Genomic DNA, 21397 nt, shown 5'->3' with positions numbered 1-21397 from the left:
GCGGCTGGGCAGAGGCGCTCCTCGCTTCCCAGACGGGGCGGCTGGGTAGAGGCGCTCCTCACTTCCCAGACGGGGCGGCCGGGCAGGGGCGCTCCTCACTTCCCAGACGATGGGCGGCCAGGCAGAGGTGCTCCTCACTTCCCAGACGATGGGCAGCCTGGCAGAGGCGCTCCTCACTTCCCAGACGGCGCGGCTGGGCAGAGGCGCTCCTCAGTTCCCAGACGGGGCGGCCGGGCAGAGGCGCTCCTCACCTCCCAGACGATGCGCGGCCGGGCAGAGATGCTCCTCACTTCCCAGAGGGGGCGGCCGGGCAGAGGTGCTCCTCACTTCCCAGACGTTGGGCGGCCGGGCAGAGGCGTTCCTCACCTCCTAGACGGGGCGGCCAGGCAGAGGCGCTCCTCACTTCCCAGACGGGGCGGCCAGGTAGAGGCGCTTCTCACTTCCTCCCAGACGGGGTGGCGGCCGGGCAGAGGCGCTCCTCACTTCCCAGACGAGGCGGCCGGGCAGAGGCGCTCCTCACATCCCAGACGATGCGCGGCCGGGCAGAGATGCTCCTCACTTCCTATACAGGATGGCGGCCGGGCAGAGGCGCTCCTCACTTCCCAGACGGGTCGGCTGGGCAGAGGAGCTCCTCACATCCCAGACGATGGGCGGCCGGGCAGAGGCGCTCCTCACATCCCAGACGATGGGCGACCAGGCAGAGACGCTCCTCACTTCCTAGACGGGGTGGCGGCAGGGCAGAGGCTGTAATCTTAGCACTTTGGGAGGCCAAGGCAGGTGGCTGGGAGGTGGAGGTTGCAGCGAGCGGCGATCACGCCACTGCACTCCAGCGTGGGCAACATTGAGCATTGAGTGAGCGAGACTCCGTCTGCAATCCCAGCACCTCGGGAGGCCGAGGCGGGCAGATCACTCGAGGCCAGGAGCTGGAGACCAGCCCGGTCAACACGGCGAAACCCCGTCTCCACCAAAAATACAAAAACCAGTCAGGTGTGGCGGCGCGCGCCTGCAATCCCAGGCACTCAGCAGGCCGAGGCAGGGCAATCACAGGAGCCTGAGGCAGGGAGGTTGCAGCGAGCTGGGATCACGGCAGTACAGTCCAGCTTTGGTAACAGAGGGAGATCGAAGAAAGAAGGAGAGGGAGACGGAAGAAAGAAAGGGGAGAGGGAGAGGGAGAGGGAGAGGGAGGGAGAGGGGGAGGGGGAGGGGGAGGGAGAGGGAGGGGGGAGGGGGAGGGAGAGGGAGGGGGGAGGGGGAGGGAGAGGGATCTTTGAGTTTTTAATTTTTGTCTGCAACCCTAGTAGGCTTCTGAGCTCTCTTAAGGCAACCTCCCTGTATGCCTTGTTGGACGCATATTTAAGGTTTGGTTTCTAGTAGGTGATCTTTAAGTAAATGTGAAAGGTTTGAAGGCTAGAAGGAATGAATGAGACGATTCTCCCACTTCCTACCTTCTTCTTCCTTACATGAGGTGGAAGCAAAGTGCGTGCGCCAGAGAAGGGCCTTGTCTTAGAGCCCCGCCTGAAGCGTGGCGTCGTGGGTGTCGGGGATGGGATGGGATGGGGTGGGGAAGGGAGTGGCGTGTGAGCAGTCAGAGGATGTGCACACGTGCGTGCGTGTGGGGAGAGAGCAGGGAGTTGGGGAGGGTGGAGTGGTGAAATTGTTTGCTACAGCTGTAGGGAGTGAGGGGCGCGCCGGCGCATGCGCAGAGAATCGGCGGGAAGGCCGCGCGCCAGGCAGATCGAGGGGTGTCGCCCAAACCGATCTGTCGACGCCTGAAGGGGCCTGAGGAGATTGCTAGGCTTCTCAGCTGGGGCTTCTTCACCCTCATTTTTGTCCGACTGGCTGGACTGAAGAACTTGGCAGAAGCCTTGGGGCTAGGGTGAGGGTCACTTGGCCCAGGGAGCCCTAAAATGTTCCCAGATCTGGGGTGTGTGGGGTTGGGCGCCATTTTCGAGGCCCGGGCCCACTGGGCTCCACTGACGGGTGCCAGGTAACTGGCTGGGAGCCTCCTGGTTGCCCTGGGCTCTGCGGAGCTGAGGGATCAAAGGCGTCCCTCCTTTATGCCCCACGTAGGACACAGGAAACTGTCTTCGGCTCTCCTCACTCATCCAGTCCGAGTTTGAGCCAATTCCTTGACAGGATTCGGCCATCAGTCCCTGCCTTTGGGGAAAGCCATCAGTGTCAAGTGCCCGAGTGGCAGAAACCCGGGTCTAGCCCCATCACTGGTCTGTTAAGGCAGTTATTTTCTGCTTTTTGCAGAAATGGGACACCAGCTCCTTATTTTCCTTTTCTGGAGGTTATAGTTCCAGGGAAGGAGGTAATGTGAGGGGAATGGGCATTTCTGGGGGATCCTGAGCACTCCCCACAGGGCATGAGCCTAGGAGTTGCTTGGGATGACGGTGTAGGGGCACCACGGAGGGTTGTACCCATATGGGAAGAGGAGTCCGCCTGGGGCTCAAGGGGCTTTATGGGTGTTGGAAGTGGCCAGTTGGCCAAAACTCAGTTCTCTCCCTTCCGTAAAGCTTGCTTTTAAGGACAACTGTTCTAGAATGTGTTTAAGAAACATGAATCTATTATTTTTTATTTATTTATTTTTTTGAGATGGAGTCTCACTCTGTCACCCAGGCTGGAGTGCAGTGGCACGATCTCGGCTCACTGCAACCTCTGCTTTCCAGGTTCAAGCGATTCTCCTGCCTCAGCCTCCCGAGTAGCTGGGACTATAGGCATGCACCATCACCCCCATCTAATTTTTTGTGTTTTTCGTAGAGACGGGGTTTCGCTGTGTTGGCCTGGCTGGTCTCCAGCTCCTGACCCCAGCTGATCCACCCGCCTCAGCCTCCTAAAGTGCTGAGATTACAGGTGTGAACCCCCGTGCCCAGCCTATTATTATTATTTTTAAGAGACAGGGTCTCTCTCTGTCTCCCAGGCTGGAGTCCAGTGGCATGATCACCGCTCACTACAGCCTTGAACTTCTGGGCTCAAGCAATCCTTCCACCTCAGCCTTTCAAAGAGCTGGGATTACAGGCTGAGCCACTGCAGGCTTGGTTTTCACTTATTTTGGGTGTATACCCAGAAGTGGAATTGCTGGATCATATGGTAATTCTATTTTTAAGTTTCTGAGGAACCACCATAGTGTTTTCCATGGTGGTTGCACCATTTTACATTCTGACCAGCAAGGCACAAGGATTCCAATTTCTCCACATCCTCACCAACACTTCTTATTTTCTGCCTTTTTATATTAGCCATCCTAATGGATGTGAGGTATTATCTCATTGTAGTTTTCATTTGCATTTCCTTAATGATTAGTGACGTTGAACATCTTTTCATGTACTTCTTGGAGATTGGTATATCTTCCTTGGAGAAATGTCTATTTAAGTCTTTTGCCCATTTTTGAATTGTGTTGTTTGTTTCTTTGTTGTTGAGTTTTACGAATTCTCTATATATTCTGAATATTAATCTCTTATTATACATATGATTTGCAGCTATTTCCTCCCATTCTGTGGGTTATCTTTTCACCCCTTTGATAGTGTCTCTTGATGCACAAATTTAAAACATTTTAATGAAATCCTGTTTGTCTGTTTCTTCTTTTGTTGCTTTTGCCTTTGGTGTTATATCCAAGAATTCATTGCAGATCCACTATCGTGAAGCTTTTGTCGTATGTTTTATTCTAAGAATTTTATAATTTTAAGTGTTACATTTAGGTCTTTGATTTATTTTGCGTATTTGTATGTGGTGTTAGGTAAGAGTCCATCTCTACTCTTTTGCCTGTACATAATCCAGTTTTCCCAGCACCGTTTGCTGAAAAGATTGTCCTTTACTCATTGAGTAGTCTTGGCACCCTTGCAAAAAATCATTTTTCCATACATTGTTTCTGGGCCCTCTATTCTGTTCCCTTGGTCTGTATCTTTCTTTATGTGAATAACACACTATTTTGATTACTATAGCTTTGTAATATGTTTTGAAATCAGGAAATGTGAGTACACTAGCATTTTTCTTCTTTTTCAAGATTATTTTGGCTATTCAGGGTCCCTTGAGATTTCATGTTAGTTTTAGGACGTGTTTTTCTATTTCTGCAAAAAAAAAAAAAGCTACTAAATCTGTAGATTGCTTTGGGTAATACTGACGTCTTAACAGTGTTAAGTCTTCCAACCCATGAACATGGGATATTTTTCCATTTATTTATGTCTCGTTTAATTTTTTTCAGCAATGTTTTGTAGTTTTCTTTGTACATGTCTTTCATCTTCTTGGTTAATTCTTTTTTTTTTTTTTTTTTTTTGAGATGGAGTTTCGCTCTTGTTGCCCAGGTTGGAGTGCAATGGTGCAATCTCGGCTCACTGCAACCTCTGCCTCCCAGGTTCAAATGATTCTCCTGCCTCAGCCTCCTGAGTAGCTGGGATTACAGGCATGTGCCACCATGCCTGGGTAACTTGGTAATGGAAACGGGGTTTCTCCATGTTGGTCAGGCTGGTCTTGAACTCCCTACCTCAGGTGATCTGCCCACCTTGGCCTCCCAAAGTGCTGGGATTACAGGCTTGAGCCACCGTGCCCGGCCTCCCAAAGTGCTGGGATTACAGGCTTGAGCCACCGTGCCCAGCCAAGTTGATTCTGAAGTATTTTATTCTTTCTGATGCTGTTACAAATGGAATTGTTTTCATAATTTTCTTTTCAGATTGTTCATTGTTAGTGTATAAAAATGCAACTGAGTTTTGATTGTTGACTTTGTATCCTGCTACTTTGCTGAATTCATTTATTAGCTCAAAAATTTTTTTGGTGAAAATTTTAGGATTTTCTACGTATAAGATCATATAATCTTTCTAGTTTGGTTTCCTTTTATTTATTTATATTTTTGCCTAATTTCTCTGGCTAGGACTTCCAGTACTATGTTGAATAAAAGTGGCAAAATTAGGCATTCTACACTTGTTTCTAATCTTAGAGGAAAAGCTTGCCGTCTTTTATCATTAAGTATGACATTTGCTGTGAGTTTTTCGTATATGGCTATTATGTTGGGATATTTTCCTTTTTTTTTTTTTGCTGAGACGTGGTGTCACTTTGTCACCCAGGCTGGAGTGTAGTGGTGTCATCATGGCTCACTGTAGCATTGAGCTGGGCTGAAGTGATTCTCCCATCTCAGCCTCATGAGTAGCTAGGACTACAGAAGTACATCAACATACCCAGGTAATTTAAATTTTTTTTTTTTTTTTTTTTTGTAGAAATGAGGTCTCATTATATTGCCTGGGCTGTTTTTTGTTTGTTTGTTTGTTTGTTTGTTTTTGAGATGGAGTCTTGCTCTGTCACCCAGGCTGGAGTGCAGTGGTATGATCTTGGCTCACTGCAACCCCTGCCTCCCAGGTTCAAACTATTCTCCAGCCTTAGCCTCCCAAGTAGCTGGGACTACAGGTGCACACCACCACGTCTGACTAATTTTTGTATTTTTAGTAGAGATCAGGTTTCACCATGTTGGCCAGGCTGGTCTTGAACTCCTGACCTCAGGTGATCCACCCGCCTCGTCCTCCCAAAGTGCTGGGATTACAAATGTGAGCCACTGCACCTGGCCCCAGGCTGGTCTTGAACTCCTGGGTTCAAGTGGTCATCAGGCCTCCCAAAGTGCTGGGATTACAGGCATGAGTCACTATGCCCAGCTGTATTTTCCTTTAACTCCTAGATAGTTGAGTTTTTTTTTTTTTTTAATCATGAAAGGGTATTGAGTTTTGTCAAATGTTTTTTCTGCATCAGTTGAGAGGATCATTATTTTTCTTTCATTTTGTTAATGTGGTATATTATATTGATTGATTTTTGTATGCAGAACCATCCTTGCATTCCAGGAATAAATCCCACTTGGTCATGGTGTATAATCCTTTTAATATGCTGCTGAATTAGGTTTGGTATTTTTTTTTGAGGATTTTTGCATCAAAGTTCATAATGAATATAGGTCTGTAGTGTTCTTTTCTTGTAATGTCTTTGTATGGCTCTGGTATTAGGGTAATGTTGGCCTTATAGGATGAATGAGGAAGTGTTCCCTCCTCTCCAATTTTTTGGAAAAGTTTGAGAAGGATTGATATTAATTCATTAAAGGTTTAGTAGAATTCACCCATGAAGCCATCAGGTCTGGAGCTTTTCTTTATTGAGAGATTTTTGATTACCAGTTCAGTCTCCTTACTAGTTATAGATCTATTCAGATTTTCTGTTTGTGATTTAGTCTTAGTAGATTTGTATTTCTAGGAATTTGTCCATTTAATCTAGGTTATCCAGTTTATTGGTGTACAGTTGTTCATAAGTTCATAGTACTCTCTTATAATCCTTCTATTTCTGTGGAATTGGTAATAATGTCCCCATTTTCATTTCTGATTTTCATCATTTGAGTCTTCTCTTTTTTTCTTAGTACATCTAGTTAAAGGTTCGTCAATTTTGTTGATTTTTTAAAGAAACAAATTTTGGCTTCTCTATTGTTTTTCTATTCTCTATTCATCTCTGCTTTAATTTTTATTATTTTCTTCTGCTAGCTTTGGGTTTAGTTTGCTTTCCTAGTTTCTTAAGTTTTAGAGTTAGGTTATTGATTCAAGAGCTGGTTTTTGTTTGTTTGTTTGTTTTAGAGGGAGTCTTGCTCTGTTGCCCAGGCTGGAGTGCAGTGGCGTGATCTTGGCTCACTGCAACCTCCGCCTCCTAGGTTCAAGCGATTCTCCTGCCTCAGCCTCCTGAGTGGCTGGGATTACAGGCGCCCACCACCATGCCTAGCTAATTTTTGTATTTTAATAGAGACGGGGTTTCACTATGTAGGTCAAGCTGGTCTTGAACTCCTGACCTCAAATGATCCACCCACCTCAGCCTCCCAAAGTGCTGGGATTACAGGCGTGAGCCACTGCGTCTGGCCGCTTTTTTGTTTTTTAATGTAACCATTGATAGTTATAAATTTCCCCCTTGGCATTGCTTTTGTTGCCTCCCATAAATTTTAGTATGTGTGTTTTCATTTTCATTTATCTGTAAGTATTTTCTAATTCCCCTTGTAGTTTCTTCTTCGATATCCATTGATTGTTTAAGAGTGTGTTGTTTAATTTCCACAAATTTGTAACATTTTCAGTTTTACTTTTGTGATTCATTTCTAACTTCATCCTATTGTGGCTGGAGAAGATATTTTGTATGATATTTATCTTTCTAATTCTATTGAGAAAAAAAAGGAAATTTGTGGCCTACAAATTTGTGGTCTATCCTGGAAAATGTCCTATGTGCACTTGAGAAGAATGTGTATTCTGCTGCTGTTGGCTAGAGTGTTCTGAATACATCTGTTAGATCTGGTTGGTTTATTGTGTTAAGTCCTCTATTTCCTTGCTTATCTTCTGTCTGCTGCTTCTGTCCATTGTTCATAGTGGGGTATTAAAGTCTCCAGTTATTATTTTAGAACTGTCCTTTTATCCTTTCAATTATGTGAGTCTTTTCTTCATATATATATGTGTATATATATATGTATATGTATATATGTGTATATAGATGTATATGTATATATATGTATATATATGTATATGTATATATATGTATATATATGTATATGTATATATATGTGTATATATGTATATATATATGGAGGAATTAGGGAGGAGTAAAGAAGAGTAGTTGGTCAACATACAGCAGGTTCATCTCATTGTACAAATGTAAGTTTCTCAAGCTTCAGTTCTATGGGCATCTGGCTTGTTGGAAAATTGGTCTGGTTTCATTTTCCCATCCTCCCTTTATTTTGGACCTCCAGTTACACATTTTAGGCCATTTGATATTGTCTCACAGTCACTAATGCTCTGGTAATTGTTTTCAGTCTTTTTTTTTTCTTTGTGCTTCATTTTGGATTGTTTCTATTGCTATATCTTTAAGTTCACTGATTTATTAAAATCTACCAGTAATCTTCAGTGAAATTTTCATTTCAGGTGTTGTATCATCTCTAGAAGTTCTATTTGATTTTTAAAATATATCATGGCTAGGCATGGAGGCTCATGCCTGTAATCCCAGCACTTTGGGAGGCCATGGTAGCTGGATCACATGAGGTCAGGAGTTCGAGACCAGCCTGGCCAACATGGCAAAACCCTGTCTCTACTAAAAATAAAAAAAAAAAACAGCCAGTTGTGGTGGTGCACACCTGTAATTCCAGCTACTTGGGAGGCTGAGGCAGGAGAATTGCTTGAAACGTGGAGGCAGAGGCTGCAGTGAGCTGAGATCAGTGTGGGCAACAGAGTGAGACTCCATCTCAAAAAAGAAAATATCTATCTGTCTGTCTAGCTAGCTAGCTAGCTAGCTATCTTATATTCCTCATTCTGTTCATGTTTTCCTTTTAAGTCCTTGACCATATTAAGCATATTTATAACAGCTATTTTAGTGTTATGGTGTGTTAATTCCATTAGTCTATCATTTCTGTTTTTGTTGTCTGATTATGGGTCACTTTTCCTGCTTCTTTGCATGTCTAGTAATTTTTGACTAGATGGTTGACATTATGAATTTTTAGTTGTTCAGTGCTAGGTTTGTCTGTACTATCTTAAGGAATGTTGGCCTTTGTTGTGACAGGCAGTTAAGTTACTTGAAGATCAGTTTTGGCTGTTTAAGGGTTGCTTTTAAGACTTTTTTTTTTTTCAGGTCTAAAGTAGTCCTACTACTAGAACTAGAGCTAGTTTATGCCACCTTGAATGTTCCAAGTATTCAGTAAAGTCTCTCCACACTAGCTGATGGAAACTTGAGTAATTCTTGTTCTTCTCCAAGTTCTAGGAATTGTTTTACCTGTAGTTCCCCAGTAATTTTCTTTCCTTGGAATTTATTCTTTGCCTGTTCTTATGAGGTTTCATACTATACATGTGCAGGTTGATATTTAGCTAATGGCTCGAAGGTACTTTATCCAGATTCCTAGAGCTCTTTCTCTGTGGCTCCCTTCTGTTGAGTACTTAGCCCAGCTAATTCTAGTCACCTAAGCCTTCCTGAACTGATTTTTGCCTCCTTAAGTGCTGAGACTGCCAGGCTCTGTTTGTATTCTTCCTCCTGTGCCAAAGTTTGGAAATCAGTAGCAGAAAAATTGGGCAATCATGCAATTAGTTACCTTGTTTTCTGGCCTTTTTTTTTTAGAGATTGCAATGCTGTACTGCCTTTGTTTAATATATGAAAATAGTTGTTTTAATTATTTGTACAGGGTTTTTTTTTTTTTTTTTTTTGAGACAGAGTCTTGCTGTGTTGCCCTGGCTGGAGTGCAGTGGCGTGATCTCTCCTCACTGCAAGCCCCACCTCCTGGGTTCATGCCATTCTCCTGCCGCAGCCTCCCGAGTAGCTGGGACTACAGGCACCCGCCACCACGCCCGGCTAATTTTTTGTATTTTTAGTAGAGATGGGGTTTCACCATGTTAGCCAGGATGGTCTCGATCTCCTGACCTTGTGATCTGCCTGCCTCGACCTCCTGAAGTGCTAGGATTACAGGTGTGAGCCACTGTGCCTGGCCTATTTGTACAGTTTTGTAGTGTTTTTGTGGAGGTAACTCCAGACACTGTTTTGCTTTCATGGTCAAAAGTGGAAATTTCTTCTCCCCATTTTTATCTGGATCCTGTATATCCTTCATTTCTCTGTTTTCTTAAAATTATCTTTTAATTAATTAATTTTATTTTATTATTATTGTTATTATTTTTGAGATAGGGTCTTACTCTGTTGCCCAAGCTGGAGTGCAGTGGTGCAATCTTGGCTCACTGCAACCTCCCCCTCCTAGATTCAAGTGATTATCTCACCTCAGCCTTCCGAGTAGCTGGGGCTACAGGTGTGTCCCACCATGCCTGGCTAATTTTTGTATTTTTTGGTAGAGATAGGGTTTCACCATATTGGCCAGGCTTGTCTTGAACTCCTGACTTCAAGTGATCCTCCCACCTCGGCTTCTCAAAGTGCTGGGATTACGGGCATGAACCACTGCACCTAGCCTATTTTATTTTATTTTTTTAGAGAATGAGGTCCCACTCTGTTGCTCAGGCTGGAGTTCAGTGGTGTGATCATAGCCCACTGCAACCTTGAACTCCTGGGCTCAAGCGATCCTCTCCACTTAGCCTCCCAAATAGCTGGGACCACTGGCGTGTGCCACTATGCCTGGCTAATTTTAATTTTAATTTTTTTTTTTTTTTGGTAGAGATGGGTTTTCACTGCATTGTCAAGGCTTATCTTGAACTCCTGGCCTGAAGTGATCCTCCTGCCTTGGCCTCCCAAAGTACTAGGATTACAGGCATGAGCCACAGTGTCTGGCCTATCCTTCATCATTCTTGTTCTTGTATTGCTCAATTTGGCTTTATTCACAGGAATTTCTCCTCATTGTGGCCTCTGGGTTGGAAAAGATCCCTGGTTGGTTAATTTTAAGAGTTCATAGAATCTAGTCTGCCCTGGTCCCTTCAGTTTCTATTGTTGACTCCATGCACTCAACTGTTATTGGATTAGGCAAGACATCTTCTAGTTTTAGCTGCTGTTCTCTAATAGCCTTCCCATGATTTCTGGTGAGTATCTGTTGATTATTTTGAGAGGTTGGTTTCCCTGTCCCCCATCCCCAGGTCTGTCAGATGCTCTCTTGCTTCCTTTGTTTCCTCCCACACAGATTTTGATTCTATACAGGTCTGTGGCTCTTGTGGTTTGTTTTCATAGACTTGTCTTTTGGGGTTTATCTTAATACTGTAAATATTATCCATGGATTTTGGGCTTGCAATCTAGTAGAACTACTGGTTTCCACGTGGATATTTGGGAAGATTTTAAAACAATGTTGCTGTTATTGCCAATACCTTCCCAGGATTTTACTCTATATTTAAAAAATTATTTTATAAGTGGCATTATTATTTAAAAATTTTATTTTCTAATTATGTATTACAAGCATAGACATATAAATAATTTTCATTTATTGCTGTTTGCATCCAACAATCTTGCTAAATTATCTTATTAATTTAAATAATTTATCTGTAGTATTTTGGATCTTCCACATAGATATATCATCTGTGAATAGTGAGTTTTGTTTAATCTTTGTCTTTTATTCCCCTTGCTTTACTGTGCTGTCTAAAATATTTAATGCAATAGGAAGGAAGTGCTGATAGCTGGTTTCATTGATTGTTCTTGATTTCAAAAGGCAAGCTTTCTTCATTTCATTATTAAATATGTGGCTATGTTTAAGCATATGTTCACTATTAAGTATAATCTTTTTTTTTTGAGAGACACCATTTATCAGGTTAGGGAAATTATTCCTGGTTTGCTAAAAGTTTTTCTCTTTAAATCATTATTGTATTGTATGTTTTTCCTCCATCTCTTGAGATGATAATATTTTTCTTCTTTATTATATCAATGTGACTAATTATATTGATTTTCTTTAGTGGTATGCTTTGAATAATTTCTACTAAGAGTTTTTTGCTTTGTAGTTACCACGAAGCTTACATAAAACATCTCCTGCCTCAGCCTCCCAAAGGGCTAGGATTACAGGCATGAACCACCATGACCAGCCCCAAAGGCTGGATTTTTGTACCTAATTTTTTCTTCAGCCTTTTCTCCCCTGCATGATTTCCTGCTTCTCTCTTAATGTTATGGAAGCATCATTTGTCTCAGGGAGACGCCCATCAACCCACTGCATTTCTCTTTGGAGTGGCCCACCTGCTGTTGCATTCTCTGGCATACAGCTTCTGGAAGCTATTGGTTCACTGGAGTAGAAGGTCTTTGCAAGTGATTGTTTTTATTTCCCACAAGTTGCTGGGAAAGTACTTACTTACTTCCTGAAACACTGAACCACTTCACCAGGAAAAAGAGATGTGAACTGACTCCTCAGTGATTACAGTTTGGTCCTGTTTCTCATTTATGTAGCAGAAGTTTCTCTGTTTTTGACATGAGGATGGAACCTAGTTTTCAGAAATGATGCAGATATCCCCATATTTGTAATATTTTAAAACCATTTGTTTTTTTTGTTGTTGTTGGGTAGGGGGAGATTGTGGGTAAGTTTGGAGATCGGTGTTCATGTGGCTATCTTTCTTAGAAGAAACTTCCTTTTGTTTTGATGGTGAATTGTAGGAGTGGCAGGTGCTTGGAAGTTTAAAAAATTTAACAAAATTTTGACATAATTTCAGACTTACAAAACTTCCATCTTTCCTTGTCTTCATTGACTGTGACATTTTTACTGAGCACAGGCCAGCTATTTTACAGAATGTACTTCAATTTAGATTTGTTTTCTGATGTTTCCTCACGATTGGAGTTTTGTTACATGTTTTTGGCACGAATCCCACAGAAATGACGTTGTGCTCTTAATGCATTGTATCAGGAGTTATATGATATCAGTTGACTAATATTGGTTAAGGTAGTGTGTAATACTCCAAAGATACTATTTTCTTGGGTTTTTTGGGGGGAATATCTTGTGGGGAGATACAGTAATACTATGCAATTATCCTGTCCCCATCAAATTTTCATCATCTTGTGTTAGCAACCATTGATGATTGTTGCTTGAGTCAGTTATTACTCTGGTAGTTTCCAAACAATGATTTGTTAAAAAGACATCTTTATTGAGGGATGATTGACAAGTAAAAAACTGTACATATTTCATGTGTACAACTTGATTAGTTTGTGATAAGCAATGACCTTCTAATTCATCGTTCCTTGTACCTTTATTAGTTTGTATTGTACTATAAGGAAGAGGTTTTCCTTTTCCTGAGTTGTATCCCTGTGGATTCATAGATTCTTGTTTTAGTCTGTTGGTTCTCATCTGTTACTATTATTTATTTTGATGTTCTGATTTGTCCAGATTTGGCTGATGAGAGCTTCTTCAATTGGATTTCTTTGTCCATTATGATCTTTTTGTTTTCATTTATCAATACGTATTTTTTCTTGATTATGATTATGATTATGATTATTTATTTATCTTTTTGAGACGGAGTCTCGGTCTGTCGCCCAGGCTGGAGTGCAGTGGCGCGATCTCAGCTCACTGCAAACTCTGCTTCCCAGGTTCATGCCATTCTCCTGCTTCAGCCTCTCGAGTAGCTGGGACTATAGGCATCCGCCACCGCGCCTGGCTAATTTTTTGTACTTTTAGTAGAGACGGGGTTTCACCGTGTTAGCCAGGATGGTCTCGATCTCCTGACCTCAGGTGATCCGCCCACCTTGGCCTCCCAAAGTGCTGGGACTACAGGTGTGAGCCACCGCGCCCGGCTGATTATTATTATTTTTTTGAGACAGAGTCTTACTCTGTCACCTAGGCTGGAGTACAGTGGTACGATCTTGGCTCACTGCAACCTCTGCCTCCTGATTCAAGTGATTCTCCTAAGTCAGCCTCCCTAGTAACTAGGATTACAGGTGCCTGCCACCATGTCCAGCTATTTTTTTTTTTTTTTTTGTATTTTTAGTAGAGATAGGGTTTTGCTATGTTGGCCAGGCTGGTCTCAAACTCCTGACCTCAAGCGATCCACCTGCCTTGGCCTCCCAAAGTACTGGAATCACAGGCATGAATCACCATGCCTGGTCATATTTTTCTTGATTATTAAAGTAATACAGGTGAATGGGGAATGGTAGCTTGTGCCTGTAATGCCACCTACTCTGGAGGCTGAGGCAGGAGACTCACTTGAGCACAGGAGTTCGAGGCCAGCCTGAGCAACATAGTGAGACTCCCATCTTGAAAAAAACTTTTAAAAAGTAGCTGAGTATGGTGGCACATGCCTATAGTCCTAGGTACTTTGGAGGATAAGGTGAGAGGATCCTTTGAACCCAGGAGTTCAAGGCTGCAGTGAACTATGGATCATGCCACTGCATTCCAGCCTGGGTGACAGAGTGAGAACCTGTGTCTGAAAAAAAAGTAATACAAGATTTTAAAAAATTTAATGTAAAAGCAGGGATAAGGATATAAACATATTTGTAGCCATCATCGTCTTTTTTTTTTTTTTTTTTTTTGAGACAGGGATGCCCAGGCTGGAGTGCAGTGGTGCGATCTTGGCTCATTGCAACCTCTGCCTCCTGTGTTCAAACGATCCTCCTGCCTCAGCCTCCTGAGTAGCTTGGATTACAGGCGTGAGCCACTGCGCCCGGCCTGATCATCTTCTATATATTGATGTATTTCCTTTCAGCCTTTCGTTGCATTTTTAAATGTAGTAGAGATAGAACTAAAGATAGAAATTTGTATCTTAGTTTTATGTTTTTAACCTGTAATTGAATTATAAGCATTTTTTGAGTAACAAAGAGCTCTTTGGAAGCTGTGTCTCACAAGCGGTTATCCATGTCACCCAAATGTGCCAGTGCTGCCTTGAGTCCCACCTACTGCCTCTGCTTTTGGAAAGCATGCTCCTTCCCCCACTGAAAGAAAACTCCAGTTTCCCCTCTCTCTTATGTAACTTTTTTTTTTTTTCAGCACACTCCTTGCCCGTTCTCTTGTATTTGAAGACCCAACAGAAGTTCAGAGTGGCAGGAACTTGGAGACTAAGGAGGAGAATAGCCCTAGATGTGAGGTAGAACACCATCCTTTTGCTGGAGATACAGCAGTAGGCAGAGATGGACAATGAATAAATTAACAATCAATAGATAAAGTCCGGAGATGAGAAATGCCGTGAAGTAAAGAGAGTTGTGGGTAGGTAGCTGCTATTTTAGATGGGTGGACAGGGAAAGCATCTCTGGTGAGGCTATATTTGAGCAGAGATCTTAGTACTTTACAGATGAGAAAGCTCAGAAAGGTAAAGTAACTTTTCTAAGGTTACAAGGCAGATTTAGTAGTAAATTAGTTTAGTTTAGTTTAGTCGTTTTGTTTTTAAATTCAGAAGCTCTCTGTAAATAGTACTTCATTGTTCTTAGAAATCCTTTTATTTCAGGCTGGGTGCAGTGGCTCACACCTCATTCCAGCACTTTGGGAGGCTGAGGCGGGCAGATCACTTGAGGTCAGGAGTTCAAGACCAACCTGGCTCTATTAAAAATACAAAAATTAGTCAGGTGTGGTAGTGGGCGCCTGTAATCCCAGCTACTTGGGAGGCTGAGGCAGGAGAATCCCTTGAACCCAGTAGGTGGAAAAAAAAAAAAAGAAATCCTTTGATTGCAGGGATTCCTGACTCTTGGGTATGTCTGTCTCTATCCCTATCCTGTACAAGAAAACATTTCTTTTTTTTTTCTTTTCTTTTTTTTTTTGAGATGGAGTCTCACTCTGTCTCCCAAGCTGGAGTGCAGTGGCCTGATCTCCGCTCACTGCAACCTACGCCTCCTGGGTTCAAGCGATTCTCCTGCCTCAGCCTCCTGAGTAGCTGGGATTACAGGTGCCCGCCACTATACACAGCTAATTTTTGTATTTTTAGTAGAGACGGGGTTTCACCATGTTGGCCAGGCTGGTCTCGAACTCCTGACCTCAGGTGATCCATCTTCCTCGGCCTCCCAAAGTGCTGGGATTACAGGTGTGAGCCACCGCATGAAAACATTTCTAAGAAGTGAAACTTATGCAAGAGATTTTTTTGTGCTTTAAATGTCAGTGGTGTATAAAGTTTGCTTTAAGGAGATGTTGAGGATTGTTTTGTAACTCAGTAGTTACTTGACTCTAAAATCTAAAATCTACAGATTTTGGTGTCCTTCAGGTCTCCTCAGGAAGATGAACCCTCCCTTGCAGAAGCGGGAGCTGCCCCAGAGAGTCTGTCTGAGATGAAGACAGAGGCCCAGCCTTCGACATCCTCGCTGGCAGATACCCCATGGACTGGCACAGTGATTTCTGACAGTGTCCCAGGAAGTCAAACGTGGGAAGACAAGGGTTCATTGACCTGGTCTGCAACATCTTGGACCTCAGAGGCCCAAGTTTCAGCAACCCGGGTTGCAGAGCCTCAGGCCTGTGAGGCCCATGCTTTCGAGGCTCAGGCCAGGACCAGTCAGCCCAAGCAAATTTCTGTATTGGAGGCGTTAACTGCCTCAGCCCTGAACCAGAAACCCATGTATGAGAAGGTGCAGATGACAGAGAAGAAAGAGAGTGAGATCCTCCTTGCCCGTCCGTTCTGGTCCAGCAAAACTGAGTACATTCTGGCTCAGGTGGGCTTCTCTATGAAGCCATCTTGTCTCTGGCGCTTTGCCTACCTGTGGCTTAACAGTGGAGGCTGTAAGTCTGGGGACCAGGAAACCTGGGTCCACAAGGGGCAATCAGGACAGAGTCCTGTCCAGGCTTTAACCATGAATGTTTCTGAGATATGTAGAGACTAAAGACCTGGTGCTCTGAACAGGATAGGAACCAGGTCCCTGGACACTTAGGATCATGAGAGGTTCAGGGTATCGGAACATGGGGATGGCAAAGCTGGAGGCCTGGGTCCAAGATGGGCTGGAAACTAGGTACTTGGGTCTTCCAGGATTTGGGGGCCAGAGGACTGGACACTTGGGACCGTGAGGGATGTAGACATGGGTGAGCCCTGATGCCTGTGGCCCTGGAGGAGGTCGCTGGTAGGGAGAATGTCTTCCTGTGCTCCTGGAGTCCAGGCACTGAAAGGTCACATGGTTCTCAGAGTCCCTCCTGAATCTTCTTCACAGGCAGTTTCGCCGCCATCTACATCTTCATTCTGTTCCTGGTCGGGGTTCCTCTTCTCTTCCTGGAGATGGCAGCCGGTCAGACCATGTGTCAGGGTGGCATGGGTGTATGGAAGATCATTGCCCCCTGGATTGGTGGTGTGGGGTATTCTAGCTTCATGGTGAGGAGCCCATGGCTGCCCAGGCCCGACTTTTACACCCCACCCCCATCCCAACCCTCCTCCTGAAATGCGCCCTATGAATACCTCCATGGGTCAGATCCCTTTGGTTTCCCAGTCCTCTGTCAAATCCCCTCCCTTTTCCTGTCCCTGCTCTTCCTCCCCAGCCATATCCTCTTTGGCCCCCAGGTGTGCTTCATCCTCGGCCTGTACTTCAATGTGGTCAATGCCTGGATCATCTTCTACATGAGCCAGTCCTTCCAGTTTCCCGTTCCATGGGAGAAATGTCCCTTAACGATGAACTCTAGTGGCTTTGGTGAGGAGGAAGTGAAAGAAGAGGAGAAGGGAAAAATGGAGAAGTAGAAGTAGAAGGGAATTTGGAAGAAGAGAGAGTGGGGAGGGACAAGGAAGAGGAAGAAGAAGGAAAAAGAAATGGGAGAGGGAAAGAGAAAAGGGAGGTGGGGGAGGGGATAAGGAAGAAGTGGGGGTACCTTGTCTAGCAGGCATGTCTAAAGCCAGGTCCCCCCAGATCCTGAATGTGAACAGACAACACCCTCCATATACTTCTGGTACCGGCAGGCCTTGAAGGCCTCAGACAGAATCGAGGATGGCGGGACACCAGTCTCCAGTCTGGTCCTGCCCTTCTTTCTTTGCTGGTGTCTTGTTGGTGCTTTCATGATCAATGGGCTCAAGTCCACTGGGAAGGTGAGCCACCAGTATTGGATTCCTTGAAATTCTCAGATGCTTTAGCCCTTACCTCACTTTGTTACTTGTTGATCTCCTAATCTCTTACTCCTTTGGCCTTTTACTCCCTCTAGCCCCTGACTCTTGCTGAAGGCTTTCTTCTAACTCCTACTCATTTCTGACTCAGAACTTTTGATCCCTCCTAACTGTTGGTTGACCCCTACTGGTACACAGTTGCTGATATGTCCCACTCTCGATTCAGGTAATCTATGTCTTGGTACTGCTCCCCTGTTTCATCATTGTCGGTTTCTTCATCCGGACTCTACTCCTGGAAGGGGCAAAATTTGGCCTTCAACAGTTGGTGGTTGCCAAGGTGAAATCTATCTCCTCACTCCCCCATCAGGCCTTGTAGGGTACCACAGCTGCCTATTCTTAGAGCTTCTTTTCCCCATTCTTTCCTTCTGTATCTCCCTCTCTCCTCCCTGCAACATTTCTATTATAGTTGTCCTCTGCTTCTTCTTTTACAACTCCCTTATTCTTGTCTTCTCTCTTTTAGATATCAGATGTGTACAATATGAGTGTGTGGTCTATAGCAGGGGGTCAAGTTTTGTCTAACACAGGCATAGGCCTTGGCTCCGTTGCCTCCTTAGCCTCCTACATGCCCCAGTCCAACAACTGTCTCAGTGATGCCTTTCTCGTGTCTGTGATAAACCTGCTCACTTTGTTGATTTTCACATCTTTCAACTTCTCTGTCCTGGGCTTCTGGGCGACAGTCATCACACATCGCTGCTGTGAGAGGTAAGGCCGGCCCCTTTGTTAAGGGTCCCAGCCCCAGGGAACTTTAAAACCCTGAGACCCTAACCTTAAAGGTGCTGCAAAGACCCACGTTCACACATTTCAACCTTGGGTGAACTTGCAAGCCCTCTACCTTCCCCATAGCTAAAAATGGAGACAATAGAATCTCCTATCATATATTATCCTTCTCAGAGCCTTTTGTCACCCTAGAAATAAATCTTCAAACTCAGAGATTGCCAGCTATCCACCTCAGAGTGGATATGCTAACAGGGATGTACTAAAAATGGCAAACATTGAAGGCTTCTCTAATCCCAGATACACAACAAAATAGCATCCAAGACCATACCACACAGAGACCCTTCCAAGGCTATCCTTGGAAAAATGGAGAAGTAGAAGGCCCCCTTTTTTTTTTCTTTTGAGATGGAGTCTCGCTCTTTCACCCAGGCTGGAGTGCAGTGGTGCGAACTCGGCTCACTGCAAGCTCTGCCTCCTGTGTTCAAGCCATTCTCCTGCCTCAGCCTCCTGAGTAGCTGGGACTACAGGCGCCCGTCACCACACCCAGCTAATTTTTTTGTATTTTTAGTAAAGACAGGGTTTCACCATATTAGCCAGGATGGTCTCGATCTCCTGACCTCATAATTCACCTGCCTCGGCCTCCCAAAGTGCTGCGATTACAGGTGTGAGCCACCGCGCCCTAAGGCCCCCATTCTTAACTGTCAACTCCTGAATTGGGGATTTCTGTCAATCTAGCAGAAACTCCAAAAGGATTCTCTGTACTAGAACCTTGATTGTCTGATCACCCCTGTTTCTTATTTTTCTTATTTTTGGGCATTAATTCCAAAAACATCCATCAGACATTTAGGAAGTGTTCTTTCTATACCACAGAGACTTGGACAGGTGAATCAGACCACAGTCCTTGTTTCATTTTCAATTTTAGAGGGGGAAGGAAAGGAGAATGAGACAGCCAAAAACTTATGCTAACTGGTAACTGAAGTGATGGGTGAGGACAGGAGACAGAGCCATTAATTCTGTCTGGGGTAGTCAGATGGGGCCTTCCAGAGGAGGCAACCCTGAGTTGAATTTCTCCCAGTAATCTTTTTTTTCTTTTTTTCTTTCTTTCTTTCTTTCTTTTTTTTTTTTTGCTTCCTCCTCCTCTTCCTCTCTCTCCCAGCAGATTTTTTTTTTTTAATTTAAATTTTTGGCAACGGGGTCCCACTATATTGCTCAGGCAGGTCTTGAACTCCTGGGCTCAAGCTATCCTCCTGCCTCTGCCTCCCAAAGAGCTGGGATTGCTCAGGCATGTCTTGAACTCCTGGGCTCAAGCTATCCTCCTGCCTCTGCCTCCCAAAGAGCTGGGATTACAGGCGTGAGCCACCACACCCGGCCTCTCCTAGTAATCCTAACCCTCACAAATAACCACCATTTTCTTCTAGAAGATGCCTGGGAATATACGTGTGTGCGTGTGCAAGAGTTCTTGATGGCAAATAGCTAGGAAAGGAATTGCTGAGTAGGGTGTGCTCCCCTTCAATTTTATCATATATTGTCTGGTTTTCGAAGTGGTGTAATGCATTGCCTTACCATCAGGGATGTGTGAGACTTTCATTTGTTCTACTTTTTGCACAACACTTCATTAAACTTGGTTGGACTTTTAAATTGTTTCCAGTCTGGTGAGAGTGTAATGGTAGTTTTTTTTGTGTATTTTCAAAAAAACCTTTTATTATGAGCTATTACATACATATGGAAAAATGCATAAAACAAGGCCGGGAGCAGTGGCTCACGCCTGTAATGCCAGCTCTTAGGGAGGCTGAGGTGGGAGGATTGCTTGAACCGAGGAGTTTGAAATCAGCTGGGCAAGACCCTGCCTCTAACAAAAAAAAAAAGAAGAAAAAAGTGTATAAAACAATGTACTGTGTAACGAACTATGAAGTAAACATCACCTGTATTAAGAACTAGAATAACCCTAGATGCTCTCTGTGTATCTTTTTCTAATCATAATCTCTTTACTGCCTCCCAGAGGTAACCATCATAAAAGTCAGGATAGTGGTTACTATATTGCTTAATAGATATGCATACATAGATGATCAAATATAAAGAAAAACAAGCCGGGTGCGGTGGCTCATGCCTATAATCCCAGCACTTTGGAAGGCTGAGGTGGGTGGATCACAAGGTCAGGCGTTTGAGACCAGCCTGGCCAATATGGTGAAACCCCATCTCTACTAACAAATACAAAAATTAGCTGGGTGTGGTGGCACACACCTGTAGTCCCAGCTACTCAGGAGGCCAAAGCAGGAGAATTGCTTGAACCTGGGAGGCGGAGGCTGCAGTGAGCTGAGATTGTGCCACTGCATTCCACCTGGGCAACAGAGTGAGACTCTGTCTCAAAAAAAAAAAGAAAAAAAAGAAAAACAAAGAACTAAGGATAGTGATTAATATTTTTCTTTATATTCTATCATCTATGTGTGCATAGCTAAGCAATATAGTTTAATTTGTCCACTTATATAAAGCAATATGTTTAGTTATTTGTTCCCTCATATATACATTCTCTTTGCTTACTTTTGTGCTTTCTTTTTCTCATCCAACATGTTTGTAATATTTATCCATATTGTGTATAACTTTAATCTGTGCTCTTTTTTTTTCTTTTTTTTTTTGAGACAGTCTCGCTCTGTTGCCCAGGCTGGAGTGCAGTGGTGCGATCTCGGCTCACTGCAACCTCTGCCTCCTGGGTTCACACCATTCTCTTGCCTCAGCCTCCCAAGTAGCTGGGATTACAGGCGCCCACCACCATGCCCGGCTAATTTTCTGTATTTTTAGCAGAGACAGGGTTTCACCGTGTTAGCCAGGATGGTCTCGATCTCCTGACCTCGTGATCCGCCCGTCTCGGCCTCCCAAAGTGCTGGGATTACAGACGTGAGCCACCACGCCAGGCCTAATCCGTGCTTTTAAAATGCTGTATAATGTTTCAGTATATGAATATACCACAGTTTTAAAAAATCCATTCTACTATTGATAACATTTGGAGTCTTTCCAGTTTTATGCTATTAAAACAATGTTGCTGCAAACATTCTTATGCATGTTCCTGATGCACTACATATGTGCACATTTTTCTGGGATATGAGTTAGATTGTTGGGGCATAGTTGTCTATTCTTGGGTAACAAATCACTCTGGAAGTAAATGGATTAAAACAACAATGATTTATCTCATGATTCTGCGGGTTGGCTGGAAAGCTCTTCTGCTAGGCTTGTATGGGTTCACTGACATGGCTGCATTTAGCTGGAGGGTTGGCTGGGGG

At 44.0% G+C, this 21397-nt stretch overlaps 1 protein-coding gene across 4 annotated transcripts in view; it reads left to right on the top strand.

Annotated features, from left to right (window-relative positions):
• The first annotated feature begins 1697 nt into the window (after window positions 1-1697).
• Window positions 1698-21397, top strand: part of SLC6A16 (solute carrier family 6 member 16) — a 35929-nt gene continuing 16229 nt past the window's right edge. The window contains exons 1-8 of one of the 4 annotated variants that reach the window (XM_009232875.4): window positions 1698-1876; window positions 14342-14438; window positions 15543-16051; window positions 16474-16631; window positions 16818-16944; window positions 17158-17333; window positions 17575-17685; window positions 17869-18110. In XM_009232875.4, coding sequence (XP_009231150.3) covers window positions 15607-16051; window positions 16474-16631; window positions 16818-16944; window positions 17158-17333; window positions 17575-17685; window positions 17869-18110 — 1259 coding nt within the window. In that variant the 5' untranslated portion in view covers window positions 1698-1876; window positions 14342-14438; window positions 15543-15606. Of the gene's footprint in view, window positions 1877-14341; window positions 14558-15525; window positions 16052-16473; window positions 16632-16817; window positions 16945-17157; window positions 17334-17574; window positions 17686-17868; window positions 18111-21397 lie in introns of all 4 variants that reach the window. The other 3 variants (XM_054540924.2, XM_054540925.2, XM_054540923.2) reach the window with 3 other exon arrangements.

Source organism: Pongo abelii, chromosome 20, assembly GCF_028885655.2.
Source record: "Pongo abelii isolate AG06213 chromosome 20, NHGRI_mPonAbe1-v2.0_pri, whole genome shotgun sequence".
Taxonomy (NCBI): Eukaryota; Metazoa; Chordata; class Mammalia; order Primates; family Hominidae; genus Pongo; species Pongo abelii.
This window is presented reverse-complemented; position numbering and strand designations above follow the sequence as displayed.